The sequence below is a fragment of the Mugil cephalus genome, chromosome 13 (assembly GCF_022458985.1).
Source record: "Mugil cephalus isolate CIBA_MC_2020 chromosome 13, CIBA_Mcephalus_1.1, whole genome shotgun sequence".
NCBI lineage: Eukaryota > Metazoa > Chordata > Actinopteri > Mugiliformes > Mugilidae > Mugil > Mugil cephalus.
This window is the reverse complement of record NC_061782.1, coordinates 16,561,275-16,578,558: the sequence shown is the minus strand read 5'-3', so window position 1 is coordinate 16,578,558 and position 17,284 is coordinate 16,561,275. Positions and strand designations below refer to the sequence as shown.

The following is a 17,284-nucleotide window of genomic DNA, read 5'->3' as shown; positions in this document are numbered from 1 at the left end:
TTTTTACTCATTTTTTTTTGAAAATGTGCCGTCCGTACAGTGTAATGTATGGCTAAGTGCTAGGGGAGCTGTGTTGTTCTTGGAAAGTTTTACTCAAGTCCAAACTGCACATCAATCCAGGACTGACTCTGCAAAAAAGAGATGTTCAGGGTGCAGCTGGTGGTGGCTTCGTGTTCGTCTTGTGTGTTTTTCTGAGTTAGTGTTGTCGTCTCGCTGTCTACATGAGTGAGGGTAGAGTTTAAATCGTCCGCACTACCTGCCAGTCTCATTGGCCCGCTGTCAATGCTCCCGCCGAAGCCGGCTTTCTCACAGAACGGAGGGGCCCAGTGTGCTTCGCAGTGGCAGTTCTTCTTGTTGTTGCATACCTGTGAACAAGGTAGTTTGACTGTATATTACTTTTGTCTTTCGTCAAAACACAGCACCAGCAACTCTCATTCGGTTTGCTTTTCGACGGGAGAGGGCCGTGGATGTGTAGACGTGCGTATTCTAGGACTTGTAATGGATTAAACATGTGCATGGCAGAGTCTATCCTGTAAAGCCTCAGGTTTCCAGTGCAGAAGTCCGATCCAGGAGGATCCCCTGGTGAGGTAACACAGTCCAGCTGTCAGTTGCAGGGAGGATGGAGGAGGAGGGAAGTACAGTACAGAGGGAGTTGTGCAGCTGGATGGGATTTACATTTAGCACAGACGTACAGTCAAGCTCCTTCCCGGCCTCCGGGGAGTAGGCACTCCTTCACACCAGGTGACAGGGTTAAGAGGCACTCGGAGCCTCGGAGGGAGGTATGATTCGCTGGAGTTTTATATTAGCATGAAGAAAAATGTTCTTGTAATACAACGTGAGCAAAAACCATTTCCTTATGAGACAACAAAATATCTCTTGTAGGATTAAAAAAACAAAAAAAACAACAGAGTGTGAATCCAATTCTGATTCTTTAAAATTACACTGAGCCGAAGATGCGGGCTAAAAATACAGAGATAGATTACATCCCCTGGATGCTCACTTGTAAAAGCAATACATAATTTATACTGTCTAAGGACATCTCATATATTTGAATTGGTAATAAGATGGAAACACAATCAGTCACCGGGTGTCATATTCGGTGCACACATAACGCTCTATGCTCGGTTACTTTTTTGTGCGTATTTAATATATGAGGAAATATTACACTTTGCCTATTTATTTATGACAGATGAGTAGTTGATCTGGGTTTCTAATGCGATTTTAACGTGAAAAATGGACATCCTGGCGTACAGTCAATAGATGACTTGGAAGATAAAGAGAGTTGGACTTGATGGAAAACAATGTCCTTTAAACTACTAAACTAAATTTAGACAATTATTACTCTTCCAGTCAGGGCTCATACTCTGCAACGTATCTAATAAAATGACAGACAAATTGTTCTGGTAGATATTTAAGTGTGGAGGGGGTGGGGGGGGGGCCACAGTTCAAGTCCAGAAACTTAATGGGAAAATGTTTCTCTTTAATTGTCTTGCAAAGTCATTTTTAATATGACTCTTTATTTTCTTGTTGCTGGAAGACAATCAGCAGACAGGGAGCTAATATTCTGAGTTTATAGTTGAGCAGAACAATATTATTTTATATTGGCAGGCTTAGTTCTTTCAGGGACGTCTGATGAATTATAAGAGCATAGAGAAAATTAAAGGGACATAAGAGTGCAATTTAATGAACATAGCTTTGGTTTCGCGGCAGAAGTTGCCATATTTGAAGGTGAAGATCAGTGGTGACTTGAAGCTAATCCACCCACATCTACAGCACAGAACAAGTGTTGGGAGTGTTTGATTCGCAGAACTGAAAACATAAAAGCACCCTTCATTAAATTATGGATTAAAGACTCGAAAATTTTGAGCTCTGAACAGAAAATAGAAAATTTCTACTGAATCACTGTTTCCTCTGCTGTGCTGCACTGTATCTTCCATCCTCCGTCTATTGTCAAAAGATGATGGACAACACTTTAAGTACACTCTAAATGACGCTGTTAAATGGGATTGATTCAGCCTCAGTGAGACAATGAAGATTGATTGTAGAGAACAGGAGCAGCTGCCATAACTCACAGTACAACAGAGCACTGTAAATACACCGTTGCTGTGCTATTGTCTGCAATTACAGATTAGAAAGTTCAGTTGGTCAAAAAGTGACTAAATGGATAAATATAGTTCTAAAAGGCTTTTAGCTCCGTGAAGCTACGGTGTATAATTTAGTGCTAAAAACTAAGCTAATAGGCACTTTGCACTCACCCCACGTCCGTTGCACTTCCCAGAGCACTCATGCACGCCGAAGACGCTGACATTTTGACACTGACGATTCAGGCACACCTATGAAGACAAAAAACATCACTAAATATTTTCTGAGGTACAGAGCCATACCTACTGAAGACTACAATAGGTACGGGTTCAGTTAAAAATGATTTCAAATGCTGCACACATTTTTTTTAGGAAGGTCACAACTACTAAAGTGATGTTTGATATACTGAGCAAATTCTGTTTCAGGTTTAAGCCGCCACACCAACACAAACCCCAATGCAGTGCAGGAGGTGAACATGAATAGGCTCAATACGCCGTGTATCCTTTAGAACAAACAGACTGGAAAACAAAGCTGCCAGTTGCTTTCATGTAGAAAATAAGGCGTGCATTAAGCAAGCAGTGATGCGCACTCATCTTTCTCAAATTGCCAGCGCTGCGCAAGATGTGTGCTGCCAACTTATTACAAATCTTGATTGGGATGGAAAATACAAAACTTTTTTGTGGACAACAAAGGCCCAAGCACAAGCACCCGCCTTCAAGGCATTAGAAATTGAAGATGATGCGTGGAGCTAACTCATGAGCTGAGACAGTGTACCCTGGAGATAAGCTAACCTGGCTGAGGGCAATTTCACACACAAAGGTCGAGGCGATTTAGTCCCTTTGATGTAAAAGAAAGTTTGGTTTCACACTTGTCTTCTTGTAAGGTAGGGACTAATGCAAGGCTCATTATCTTACAAACTGGTTATTTTCTACCATAATCTGGTCCTCACACATTTGACCAAATTCAAGCTGCAAAGATCTGACATCTGCAAAGACATCAAGCATATCTGAAGAGGACGTTTTCCAGCCCCAGCAGCAACCTGGAAAATGAAGCCAAGGCACAAGTTCCTTCATTGGCCACTTGAGGTTGGCTCTAAAAGCCAATCAGACCTCGTAGACCACCTCCATGTGCAAATGCTCAGCTTCGCAGGAGGAAACAGCTCAAAACCAAAAGGTGGTGTTGGTCTCCATGGCTATTTTGCCCCTTGACAACTGTTCGCCCTCTATAAAAAGATTTAATTAAGTCTGTACGTCTAGGTGTGACCCACCGGCCTCAGCTACACTCACACTTCACCTCTTGACCAATTTTTGAATCAGTGGGGATTTGGGTGGAGCCTGTCACTGCCGAGATGCCGAGAGCCAGAGCCATCAGGAAGCCTCTGAGTAACATCACACAGGGTTTGTCCATTTATACTGTATATACAGCCCATGGTTCCAAGTCATGTGTCAAAACTTGGGTAATATTTTCAGTATCACAAGAGGAGCCCAATATCCCAAATCTGTATGGGTGTAAATAATAATAATAAAAAAAAATCATGTTTAACTATATATCTTATTAATAATGAATAGTCATGTTGTCCATATGGGCCCCATGTCATCTGCTGTCATAAGCAGTTTACCCTGACAGCGGATCTCGTAGAGACGATTAATGAGGCAAGAGCTCCGGCAAAAAGCGAGTGGCCTCATGCTTGGCAGAAGATGGGACTGATGTCACTGGTGTGCTGAGAGCACACTTAATAAAATAACTGGTCGCTCTAAGGGTTTGTTCGGCCCTAAGCAGGATGTGTACAAATGGATCACTGGATTCACTCAGGAGTTAACTTTATTAGACATTTTCTTTAGGAAGGGCAATCTCTCTGTGCAATCCGCTCAGTGCCCAGGAGAAGTTCATATAGTTGTCAGCCTTTTGGTATCTCTAGAGTAGGCAACTAATAAAGCTCCATGCTGTGGTTATAGGACAATAAACAAGAAGCAAACAGCTCCGTCAAGCTAAGAGTAACACTGAACAGTCATAAAACAGCCCAGAGGATGACAGAGGCTTATACAGCCTGCAACATTTTATAAAGACTCCGCTGTGCATAAGTGAGACTTAACGCTGAGTCTTATAGAACAATTAAGTTCTCTTTACGTTAAAGTGATGCACTGATCACTCACCATGCTGTCTCCACACTTCGTACCAGCCAGAACGAGTCCAGGGTCGGGCATATCGTCCCCCAGGTAAACATGGGTTCCACGACAAAGAATACGCCCTCCTTCTTGCAGAGGGATGTTGGTTTCAATCGACACTGCGTTTGTTCCAATCACCGGCCGGTTGGCTCCACCCTGGCACTGAATTTTACCACACTTGGCATCCCTGCGCACAACGCACCACACAAGCATTTAAAAAACAGGTCTGGCCTTTCAATCACAGACAGAAATAAGTAAGTGGGAAGATGAAGGAGTGCTAAAAAAGAACTGCAGCGCTTCAGTCCTCTGGTCATTAAAGCAATTACATCAATTAACAAAGAGCTTGATTACCGAATTCACCCAAAGGGCGAAGATCTTTAGAACAATTAGCCGACCAGAATAGCATGAAATTATTCATGGGTGCTTTCTTCAACAGAATTAGCCTCTATCTTTCTCAAACGATGTTTTGCAGCCATGTAAACTTTTGTTTCAAGATCCCCCGTCAGATTCCGCAACATAATGATTGCTAATGACACGATTTAAGCTAATTAGCTGCGTTTTGTAATTCCTCTGTGCCTCTATCACATCGGTGCAGCTGCAGAGTCTTACCTTGCATCACATTTGGCGAAGGAGCCTTTGGAGTCCTTCCCACAGTTCCCGTAAGGATCCCCTGCCGAGTTGACTCTCTCGAAGCAGATACCCGGCGCAGGCTTTGCTCCTGCACACAAAGACAAACGAGGTAAATATAATCAACAAAAACGAAGCGAGGGATTCCCTTATAAGAGAGTTCGGACACAGCGTGAGTTATCAGTGGCCGCCGATTTACCTGCTCCCCACAGCGTGATGCACTGTTGCTCATGAGTCTGGCAGATGCCGTTGTAGCAGTAGCCTTCGACGCTGTGGCAGGCGTGTCCGTCATGCAGATAGACGTTGGCCGGGCAGTGAGGGCTGGCCCCGGAGCAGAACTCTGGCAGGTCACATGAGTTACTGGACTCTCTGCAAAGGGTGCCAGCAGGTTTGAGCTGTAGGCCGACACAGGACAGTTACACCGAGCCCCCTTTCACGCGAAATCTTCAACACGGCTGACTTCATCTTTTAAATGTTCCATTATGTCATAACGCAGACATGACGGGACTGTTACAAATGGTTTGTGAGGGTGCGGAGCAGATATATTTCACCTAAGGAGCGGGCAGGAGGGCACTAGCTATCCAGGGAGCTATGCTGGATGGAAGTACTGAGTGAGTGTCCTCCCACAAAGAGAGGATTTAAAAACTCTAAAAAACTTTTAAATTTATCAAAAATGGGCAAAGACGTGGAGCGTGAGCAGAGCTGAGGCAGGCAGCTAGTGACCTGTGAGAGCACTCATCTAATTCTCAAAGCAGCCGTGCTCCCAATTATTCATAACATCGAGCCTTGATGTGAATGAGATGCATTAAACTTGTGTATAAAAATATACACCCAAACTAAAACCAGTTTAGTGCCATTGTGTGTATTTCCGCTCTAAGGTTGGCTTCTTATTTACATGGAGGTCAATGGGTGTTGACTCATTTTTGGAGCGAGCCTCAGGTGGCCATTTGAGAGACTGCAGTTTTTGCACTGGCTTATTTTTTCAGCCTCTGACGTTCTCTAGTTAAATGTGATGAAAAATAAATGAAGTATTTTCAGTTGCCTACTAAATGCACCACTGATGAAAACTGAAAATTGCTATTGCTCGTAAAGCTTTAACTAATGACCACTGTGACCGGGAAGAATGATTTGCTAATGATTTAGTAATACTCAAATATAATCTTTGGAGACATTTTAATTATTTTCTTCCTCACATCCTTTATCCTAAGAGCTTTGCTGGATATTAATACCATAAAGTGGAACATATTTACTGTCATAATTATTGTGATTACCAAAGGCAGATTTATTTTTTCTTTTGTCTCACACCACAAAAAAAAAAAAAAACAAATCCCCAAAACTTTAACTGAATACCCTAAAGATGTCAAATGAACTCAAGTTAACTATATTCTGATGTTATTTTATATTCTTAGTGGATTTGAAAATAACAAAGCAGCACTGTTAGGATGAATACACTTCTCTCCACATACGTGACCTTGTGTTGATTCAGTAAGAGTGAGGACGTTAACAGAAAGGAACTGAGAGGGAATGTAAAACTGCATTAACATTTTCAAGATGAAACTGAAGTATTGAACATACGTACAATAGTGATACAGCCAAGACATGGAGTGACTCACGTGGCCCCAGTCCAAACTAGCAAATTCTGCCTTAGTTTAGAGACAGAGGGATATGGAGGATTGTCTATGCACTGCAGCGCCTTTATAGGTTTAAAGGGATTTGTCTTTGTCATAGTAAAATAAGTTGCCATCCCGGGGTTTCATTTCTTATTTTCCTTTTCGCACAAGAGCTCAAACAATTGCTTGGTTTGACTGTCCTGGCAGCGCATCCCTGAAAAGACCTACAGTATGAGACTCCACAGTAGTTTATAAAGAACATTGTACAGCGCTAAGGCCTCATGCTGTGAGGTTAAACATGCTTCATTGCAAAGCTTTAAAAACACTCTTCTCCAAGCTCTAATAGTTGAAGATGATTAAACTGTAATAGCTAAGTGGAAGCGTATCTTTGGTAACCCAACATGAACTTTCTCTCAATTGCCTGTTGAGGTGAACGCACTGGAGACGTTAAATTATATACACAAGTACGCTATTGTGAGCCCCGCAATAACCTTCCCCAGTGATTTGAACGAAGTCCCAGAAAGTTTTATAGAAAAATCCTTCAAAATACAATTTAAGAACCTCCAAATCTATTTGGATGATATGAGTTCAGGTAAATAAATAAAAAAAAATAAACTCACTTTGCAGTCCTCACAACACTGCCCATGGGCGCACACGGCGTCTCCTTTGAGTGTGCATGTGGTGGCGTTGCAGCACGGATTCATGCATTCCTGAAGCGAGGAAGAGAAAACAAAATGGTTAACGACATGTGGACATGATCACACAATCCTGAAGATCCTCCGACGGGTGGTTCCTGTCAGATTGAGACTTCCAGGTCAGGGGAGCAGGCTTCCTGTCCAGGGATTCCTGCGGTGACCTGGCAGAACCTTTGAGCAGAGACATTAAGCGAAGCTCATATGTTTTGGATTTGGTAAAGCCCGAGACCTTTGTAAAGAGCAGCGTGTTTCATACAATGACACACACAAAAAAAAGGTGGCATCTGGTTGAGGCGGATGAGCACAAGATAGAAATCAGATGTAGCACTCGGGGGGAGGTGTGTTAAAAACTCAGATTTGATGTGGATGGAAAAAGGATGCGTCAACTATCGGGGCATCAAAACGGAGAGCTGCAGACGCCTGACCGTAAAGACAAGATCAGCTGGCAGAAAACAAGAAGATATCTTTTATTGACAGCCAGTGACACTCATCGGCTTTGCGCAAGTTGTGGCATGAATTATGGAGAAAACAACACAATCAATGACACGTGCTGGGCAATGGAAGCGGCTGTATGCTGGACATCTAATTATCAGCGGACATGTGGTTTTATGAGTCTGGCTGTTTACCACTTGGCTCCGATGTAAGCGTATTGTTTAGAGAGGGAAGAAAAGGTCGCTTTCATCTGCTGGTTAGAGTGGGTCGGCGGATCAAACGCGCGGGGCCTGTGCGGTGACATCATGGAGGAGGTTGGCAGGGATGGAGCTGGCAAATCTAAATTACACGCTTGGTTCGTTGGTGGTCAAACGCAGCGACTCCACCAAAATGCAAACACATTGTTGAGTCTGTCGGGTTTTAAGACTAATTACGGAAACACGAAACTCGCAAATATAATTTGGGAGAGAAATAAGCGCCGCTCTGGAACAACACTTGTTTCTGTAGTAGTTCAACAACCTCTGCAGCCTCTACGGAAACGAAACCTCGCTTAACACATCATATCAGCTTCTCAGAGTTAAATGTTAATGCTTATCGTATCAATATTTTAAGCTTATCAGCTTAATAGCTCTACATTAAGATTTCCAGAGTTAATAGCTTTTTGAGAACAGGATACAAAATTCAGCAGGCTACGACTGTTACTTAAATCCATCAAATGCATTTTATCAGCGTTTCATATCTTCTGCTGATCTCGTTTTCAGGCTGCAGCTGCGGGAGGTAAATATTAAATGTGCTGCCATTAAAATCTACACGGTAAATACAGTACATGGATTGATTGACGTGATTTGGATCTTTGAGGTTTTCAGGCTTTTACCTGCATGAATGTGTCAACTTTATACATACGTCGATCAGGCATAACATTATGACCACCTTACTAATAATGTGTAGGTCTCACTTGTGTCTCCAAAACAGTTGTGACTCATCAGGGAATGGACATCTGAGGGTGTCCTGTGGTCCCCAAGAAAGATTTAATGTTGTGGCTGATCGGTGTATGTATATATATGGGATAAGGAAAGGGGAAGATAATAAAATGTGAGAATGTGAACGTTACACATTGACCAATTACAGGGTTTAGTTAGAAAAACTGAGAGATCTAAGAGATTTATTAGAGACAGTATTTAGCGGTTTTGGACTCAACGAGGGAAATGCAGCTGGCTCGTCTGCAGCTGAGTGATACACCTGCTTCCCACATGTGATTCTCACTTTGCTTCCCAGGGGCGCCCTGCTGTTTGTGGGAGCGAGACACAAAGCGAGCATGCATCAGAGCGTGCTCATTTGTTCGGATGGCGCAGCCAAAGAAAGCTTGTTTCAGCCCCGACCCCGTTTGCACTTCTGTTTGTTTCCTTTGTCACACAGTTGGACAGTGGTTTGATTAATGGGCCTTCAACGAGGATATGAAATCACCGTGGCGGCCCGTCAGAGCCCCGCTCGGCACATGTGGGAGCTCCAGAGAAGGTGTGATGTAAATAAAACACTTACATCGGAGGCCTCGGGTGGTTTCCTACGCTCTTAGGTTTTTGTGCCTGGCACAGCAGGTTTTCGATGCTTTTAGAGTCACAATAACAACGTCAATGTCAGGAGAAAGTTTAACTGAAAGTTTGTTGTGCTTTGTTAGGGCGGCCTGAGTGAGCTGTTGAGACGTTCAGCGGTTCTGGGTGATTGCTTACGGGACAGTTGGCACTGCTGTTGTTGGAGAATGAGTTTTGTAAAGTGAGCACCAAGTTAGAAAAGTGCACAAATAGTGTTGTTTCGTGTTGCATTATTCATTTCTGCGCAGTCTTCCCTTGGTTTTGGGTACGGACATATCGATTTGAGGAGGTAGTTTAGTGAAAGTAGAAATGAGAATGTTTGTGGACATATTGGAGAATGGAATTTGTTTTGAATCTTGATTTGTCAAACTTGACTAATGGATTTTTATCCGGCGAAGTGCTGACTGAAAACAATTGTTTTCTTTGCGCACTGCTTCACATTAAGTTATACAGAGCGGCCTCATATAACAGCAGTGGCGGAGACCGAGCCCCACCACAGGAGCAGGTGAGGAAGGAGTCAACCTCACCTCTGGCTCCCCGCAGTCGCACTCTTCTCCCTCCTCCACGTAGCCATTGCCGCACTTCTGTCCTCCGTAGAGCACCTTGACCTCTGGCATGTTGTACAAACACATGCCCACGCCTTTCTCCAGACTGGCAGCGAGATCCTTCTTGCTGCACGTACTGAAAACCGTCGGGAACGGATACCTGCGACGGGACAGGAAGAACAAGGTTGGGCGAAATTGAGGAATTTTGAGAGATGATGAAAACGCCAGAAGAAAAAAAAAAAAGTCCTGCTTGATTTGTGGCTTTACTGTTAAGAAACCAAAATGATCTTAAGAAAAGTGAACTCAATCATTCTGCTGGCAAGACTTCAGGCTGAGCTCTTACTGGAAGCTTTGTTCAATCGGTTCATTCAAGGGGCCTTTCTTGTACAAATTTAATGGTCTACTGACATTGTATGAGTGCCAGTTCAATGGACTTTCTATTCTACACAATACATAAACGGCTTTCAAATGTCCAAGGATACATTTTGTCTGACCGCGACGTTTTCAAGAGGCAGATCCTGGACAGAGAGGGCCAATTTAAGCAAATGACTGGAGGGAAGAGAGTGAGGAATAGTGCGTTGGATGATTTGTGCGTGTGTGCATATGAAACCTTGATAAAAAAAAAAGAAAAAAAAAAAAGCCTGAAACCACGTTATTTCTACCGCATTAATTTCAGTCCCCGGTACTGCTCACCTCAAGTGCTGACTAACGTTTAATTTAGTAAGAAAAGAAATGGAATTTCGTATTGAAAGGAAGAAAATGTTATGACTTTAAAGATGAAACTCTGCAATGTGCCAATAACAGCTGTGCAGCCTGAGGGAATGGTCCTCCTGCTAGACTGCGACTCAACAAACCCAATACCAGAGATATATAGGTGGGGAGAGAGAGGCAGTGAGAGACGGAGAGGGAGAAACAAAAGTGATACGCAGAGAGGAAGAGCTACAGACAAATAGAGAGTGAGGCACAGGCAACAAAGGGAAGGAGGGAGAGAAGAAGGAAAGAATCATGGAGGAGACACAAGTGTTGCAGTCCCGGCTTAAGTAGAGCAAAGGCAAAGACATTTCAATATAAAATATAAAAATAAATAAAAATAGAGCTGTGCAGATATATACATACTGTATAAGTAAGGCAGTATGGCGGGAAGGTGGGGGGGCTGTGTGCCTGTGTCAAGAGGGAGGGTTGAGTGTGTGTGTGTATGCCACAGAAAAAGACTCAAAACGACCAAAAAGAGGACCACAATAAGCTAAAATGATTGAATTGAATTGAATGATTAAAAAACTACAACAACCAGTGACCAAAAAGGGGGAAGGGAAAGACTGAGGCAGCACAGGTGTACAAATGATGCTAAATGACTCCAAAGAGACACAAATCTATGCGTCATTTGTAGATTGTTTACGTCTCTTTCAGTTTGTGTTTCTTCCTCTTTAGTGCGTAGGAGAGGTGACATGACTGTACATAGATATCCACCAACCTGTTGCTTAATTCTCTGTCCACGGATGAAGTTTATTTAAAGTCGATTTTTTACCCTGATAAAACATAAAACAGTGATCCATGCTCCTATCATACAGTGATCAGGCATAACATTACGACCACCTCTCTAATACTGAGTAGGTCTAACCTTTTGCCTCCAAAACAGATGTGACAGCTAACGGAGGCGAGTGGCAGACATGGCTCAGAGAAAGGGAGCTGGCATTGGATGCCTGAAAAGCTTGACTTTAGACAGAAACATGTCATTCACGTACTTATGCTGCAATGGACTGACTGGGGTCTTCAAACGCAACGGGGCGTGGAGGCTGTCTGCAAAGCTCAAGGCTTGAGAGGGCAGATTTGTGAAAATTCAACCTTACACAGAATATGTTTGTGGAGCCTGGTGTTGGACAAAGGTGTGTGTGTGTGTGTGTGTGTGTGTGTGTGTGTGTGGTGGTGGTGGAGGGGGGGCAATGTGTGATGCTTTGCCTTTGCCTAAGGGGGATTTGGCTGCTGCAACTGCACGGATATTTCACTGCTGTTAGTTGACTATAGCGAAGCTCCTCCTGAGGGGCCTGGAGATAACGGTGGAGGCATTCAATGGAAAAGAAATCTTTTTTTTTTTTTTTTTTTCCAAAGGAACACAGATTTCCAAAGAACACAGGAAAACATCCTCCTCTAACGGCCACCCTTGGATGAAACCGCTGCATCCTCTTAACTCGCCCAGTCCACCTTTGAACGCGTGCCGCTTTCATCTCTCACTGACCAGAAGCCGATCTACCCGTCTCTTTCCGCCCTTGTCAGTTCGCATAATCCCTGTGATAGTTTTTTTACCCCTGAAACGCGCACAGAAAAAAAAAACACATCGAGCACAGACACACTATGCAGATGGAGCTACATTACGGAGCACACAAAGCCCCTCGTAAATAGCACGGGCCGCCACTGATAACGGGACACAGCAGGGGTTGTCCAGACTAGACGGTTTGTTGACTTCAGTGCTGTGCCGTGACGCGTTAAGCATCATACGTGAAAATAACAAGGAAGCCTCGGAGAAGACAGGCCATGAGCCCAGTGGGTCATTGCACCAATAAATATCTCATTCTACCGTCACATGCAAAATATGTAAGTCAGTCCTTTAGCTGTAGCACATGGAAGAAGGCTTCAGAGAAATACTGCTTTTTTTTAAATCAGATCTTACAACATACTGTCGACTACTGTTACCCACTATTGATGGTGCTGAGTGGCAACCTGTTTTTATACAGGCTATACATATCTGCAGCGCACAGTATGTAGCGCATTAGCTAATGTTTTTATTAGTGACATCATCAGCAACAAGCCGGTGACTTTGATCACACGACTTTAAAAAAAATCCGAAGCTGCGCAACCCCTGGAATATAGGCATGCTTTTAGGGGAACTGGATTGGACGCATAAACAGAGTCTGTTCTTAATAAACTGGCATTAATGGTAAAAGCTGGAGGTTTCACTGCAACCAAAATTAAACCCACATGGGAAGCATTAGCAACATGCACTGGATCAATGTATGCTGAAAAACAACGTATCGGTTCATCTGAGTGACATCAGTATGTATACAGCTATGCACCGCTTGAGGTAAAAGTTAATAATGTCTGGAGGGGTAAACCAATTCTCCTTTGAATTTAAATCAAATCACTATCCATCGCCTGTTTAGGGGATTATCCTGTCCAAGCATGTGTCTGCAATCATCACTAAAATATACTGCACGTTAAGAGAGGTTTTAGTCGCCACTGCTGTGCCACAGGTTCCACTCCAGCCTCCGTCCTTTACTTTATGTGACCACCTCTCCATCACTATATTACCTTCTGCCTCTCTCCAATAATAACTAATAAATAAATACAGATATGAAAATGCATACAAATCCCCGAAAAGTCTCATTGGTGGGGTTTATAACAAGTGAGACGACATTTAACACTGTGTAAATTACACGCCCCACCACTTAAAATAAAGGGCACCTCCACCTGGAGCAGCCCTGGTGGGCACCAAGCGCGGTCGTGGTAAATGATCTTGGTTTAACCGACGCCCAGTCAGTGATTGTGTGTCAGCGGGACTTCGATAATTGAGCTGGCCCTGTTAATCTGCAGCTGACATTCCTCCAGGTAACAGCTGCCCACTCCGCCCGGGTAACAGATGCGGTGTCAGCCTGACAGGGCGCCCGGGGACGCCGCGAGTATGTCTCTGTCACCTGGTGCCTGGTGCAGCTCGCCATGACAATGAGCAGACGCCCCAGAGTAGAGTCCTGTCCAGACACAGATGAGCATAAATGCTCAATCAAGAGCGGAGTCTGTTGCGATGCTTTTTAAGCGTGCCTTTGACTTTTAGCAGAAGGAACAGTGAACTACTGTTCGCTTGCTATGTCATAAAGTTTAGGTACAAAAAACAATGTTTTCAAATCCAGGTTATAGATTATTTTTGTACAAATTAAAAAAAATAAAAATCTGAGAAAATATCCTTAGTTAAACATTAAAATTTACATTTGGAAACTTGAGCCTTCATGTAGGTACCCGTTCCACACAGCAAGAAGGTGAATGAATAAGGTCACATCACCAGCTTTCTATAGATGTACTGTTGGAGCGGATCGTTCTTTGCAATAGATCCACGTCGAAGGTGCGTATTATTGCAGCTGAAGCCACAAGGCCGCTGTACTGTCCAGGAAATTAGCTGAGCAGAGAGTGTAGGTTTTCCTGGATAATATTGTCTTTTCAATCCCGCACCCTCTCCAGGTGTTGTTTGCTGGTGTGGAACTAATTTGGCTCCGCGCAACAGTTTCACCAAATCCGATTAGTTACCTACCCTTTCTGGCTGTCGTTGGCGTCTGAAAGGCGAATAAGTCATTTTAATTGCGAATAACACACGCTGTTAAAGATCTTAATCTCGTTACACACACCCTCATAAATTGATGCTTCTGACAGAGGGAGGGGAAGTGTGTGACTCACGGCATACTCGGTTAATGTGGCTGCCGTATCGCACAGAAAGAAAACATCTGCAGTGATTTCAAACGCCAAAAACAACAAACGTATGTCATTAATCCTGTTCTGCGCTTGAAGTAAACATCTTGTTGTATGTAATGCCGCTCCCTCAGTGTAATGGACAGTAAATGTCTATTATACAGTACGGCACTAAACAGGTTCAAATGCTGCGCTGAAGAAAGCAGAACTGCAGGCAAAAGTCTTGTAAAAAATACAAAAACTATGGCAAAACTAAGACAAACCAAATGTACTAAATCTCCAAAAGTAATGACTTTGCCCACAGCTGCAGAAAACTGTTTTGACTTGACTGCAGCTTTTAGTGTCTACCCCCTGCTGCTGCAGCTCTGGTCCACTTTCCAGGTGATGAAATGCCACTTTAAGGCAACAAAAATTGCTAAGGCTGGGAACTGGAGCCTGCTGAAATGGAAAGGAGGCATCTTTTCTTGTAGTGGCACAGAAAATGGTCTTGCAGTGCACTGAGATGCAGAAACACAGTATTTAGCGAGGAATGCAGCTCCTCTTGTTGCATCTGCACAGTGCAGATGATTCCTGCCTGATTGGCTCGGCGCTCGAGGGTGTGGAAGCCTCCATCTGGATGTAGACAGCGGAGGAGCTGATAACAATCAGCGTGCTATCTGTTAAAAGCAAGGCCACACGCATAATAAGCGCCGCGGCTTCCTCATGTCAAATCTAACAGATCTCAACAACGGGGCCAGTACGCGCGTCGCAACCGCAATGGAACAGGACGTCACTAAACACCCACTTCACCCCGCTCCCCTCGGGGCGGAAATATAGAGCAATGAGATGCAGACGGGCTCGCTTTGGGAAACAAACCTGCTGCCTCGCTAAATGGGTCAGAGCATGGACTTCATCTTCATCATTAATACCGTTCTGCCTGTTTTCAAATGTGTGTCTCTCATGTGTGTCCTTATTTCCCCATGGGGACAATGAAGTCCAACGTGATGGCGGTGGAGGGCTCTCCTGACTGACACCGGGCCGTCTGCTCTCCGAGCCGCACTACACGCCGACGTGCTAAGCAGGAGAGACACGTCTGACCTTTCAGCAAATGTTAGGCAGCAACAAGCTCAAGCTAAATTTACAGCAAACATTTACACAACGCAGCTCCAGCCGGCCTCCTCTCTCCTCCCGGCCGCATAATGTCTTCAGATAACGACATTTCGTAGCTTCCCGCCTCACCTGCGCCGTGCCATTTTGACAAGAAAATTACAACAGTCGCAAGCTCCCTCATATCGCCTCAACAAAGTATTCACCTCTTGGCCCCGAAATCCAGCCACAGCTCCCCCCGCTGCGCTTCATCATTCCACCCAGGAAGGACTTGTGAGCTTTCTCCCTGCGTTCATATGACGCAACTCTTAGCCCAAGTTCTAAAAGACATCCTCACTTCAAAAAGTCCATGCAAACTGTTCCTCAAACTTCCACTTGTTGTTAACACACACATCTCTCATGGTTGATCTTTATGGCTCACATGCTCATCTTGGGTTTCCACGTATACACAAATAATTCCTCCGTTGCCGTCTTTTTAATGTTCGATTCTCACTCTCACCTCTATCTCCCGGTGTGCTTCACTACAGGGGGAGATAAAAGACAAATGAAACCAGAGCCTGCTCGCTCCGCCTGTCTACTCAGGCATAAAGCACCTCTCTGCAGATCTCTCTCTGTGAGCCCTGGCCCTGATTGCAGCTGGCAGCGTCACTGATAATCACGTCATTTAGATGCAGCCTGTCCTCTCCTCCATTAGCAAGTCTAAGCTGAGAGGATCTCAAACACACAGTCAAATGAGATTCACTATTTCACGCCGTCTTTAACATTCTGAAGGCATCTGGTCAAAGCAGGTCGCTAATATACAGTGTATGAAAAAATGGAAGCCAGATCTGTAATGGGCGAAATGAGTTCTAGATTGGTTTGTGAAACTGTTGTTTTTTTTTGTCAGTAGGAATCTGTGCTATGTTTATAGTTCAGTAAATACAACTTCGGAGACAGCCAGCTGAGTCCAGCTTGAATAGGGTAGGTTCAAAATTTTCTCTTTTGAATCTGTCTCAGGAAATAGAGGGTTTGCCATGACAAACTTTAGACTGAGCACCATGGCTTTGAGACTTGCAAAACTGGTAACATCAAGACAGCAACACTGCCTAGATAACACATTTCACCGTTAACGTCAAATTCAACTATTGTCAAAGCAGTAAACACAACATTACCTCTATGAAACATTTCCAAATTTTGCAGACTCAGAAAAACTATGACTTATTAAAAGACTTTGACCACCAAGTGCAACATTTATTTTACTTTAAGCTCTGCATTTGGTCTCCACCAGTACAGTTGGAAACATTCCTCAGAGATTTTGGTCCATATTGACATGATGGCATCACACAGTTGCTGTGAATCTCCCGTTCCACCACATCACAAAAGGTCATGTTCCAGAAACCAGTTTGAGATGATATGAGCTTTGTGACATGGTGCATTATCCTGCTGGAAGTAGCCGTCAGAAGATGGTACACTGTGGTCATAAAGGGATGGATATGGTCAGCAACAATACTCAGGTAGGCTGTGGCTTTTAAACCATGCAGAATTCGTACTAAGGGGCCCAAAGTGTGGCAAGAAAATATACCCCACACCATTACACCACCAGCACCAGCCTGAACTTGATACAAGGCAAGATGGATCCATGCTTTCATGAGGTTTATGCCAAATTCTGACCCTGACATCCGAATGTCACAGCAGAAATCAAGACTTGTCAGACCAGGCAACGTTTTTCCAATCTTCTATTGGCCAATTTCGGTGAGCCTGTGTGAACTGTAATCTCAGTTTCCTGTTCTTAGCTGACAGGAGTGGTACCCGGTGCGGTCTTCTGCTGCTGTAGCCCATCTTCTTTAAGGCTGGATGTGTTGTGTGTTCAGAGATGGTGTTTTGCATTCCTTCGTTTTAACAAGTGGTTATTTGAGATAGTGTTGCCTTTCTATCATCTCGGACCAGTCTGCCCATTCTCGTCTGACCTCTCACATCAATAAGGCGTTATCGTCCACATAACTGCCGCTCACTGGATATTTTCTC

The 17,284-nt window shown here is 43.9% G+C and overlaps 1 protein-coding gene across 2 annotated transcripts in view; it reads right to left on the bottom strand.

Annotated features, from left to right (window-relative positions):
* Window positions 1-17,284, bottom strand: part of adam12b (ADAM metallopeptidase domain 12b) — a 77,845-nt gene that overhangs the window by 12,364 nt on the left and 48,197 nt on the right. For both annotated transcript variants that reach the window (XM_047602374.1, XM_047602375.1), the window contains exons 12-18: window positions 9,728-9,905; window positions 7,105-7,194; window positions 5,074-5,269; window positions 4,857-4,965; window positions 4,236-4,434; window positions 2,256-2,333; window positions 257-365 (exon numbers count right to left, since the gene is read on the bottom strand). In XM_047602374.1, the coding sequence (XP_047458330.1) occupies window positions 257-365; window positions 2,256-2,333; window positions 4,236-4,434; window positions 4,857-4,965; window positions 5,074-5,269; window positions 7,105-7,194; window positions 9,728-9,905 (959 nt within the window). The remainder of the gene's footprint in view (window positions 1-256; window positions 366-2,255; window positions 2,334-4,235; window positions 4,435-4,856; window positions 4,966-5,073; window positions 5,270-7,104; window positions 7,195-9,727; window positions 9,906-17,284) is intronic.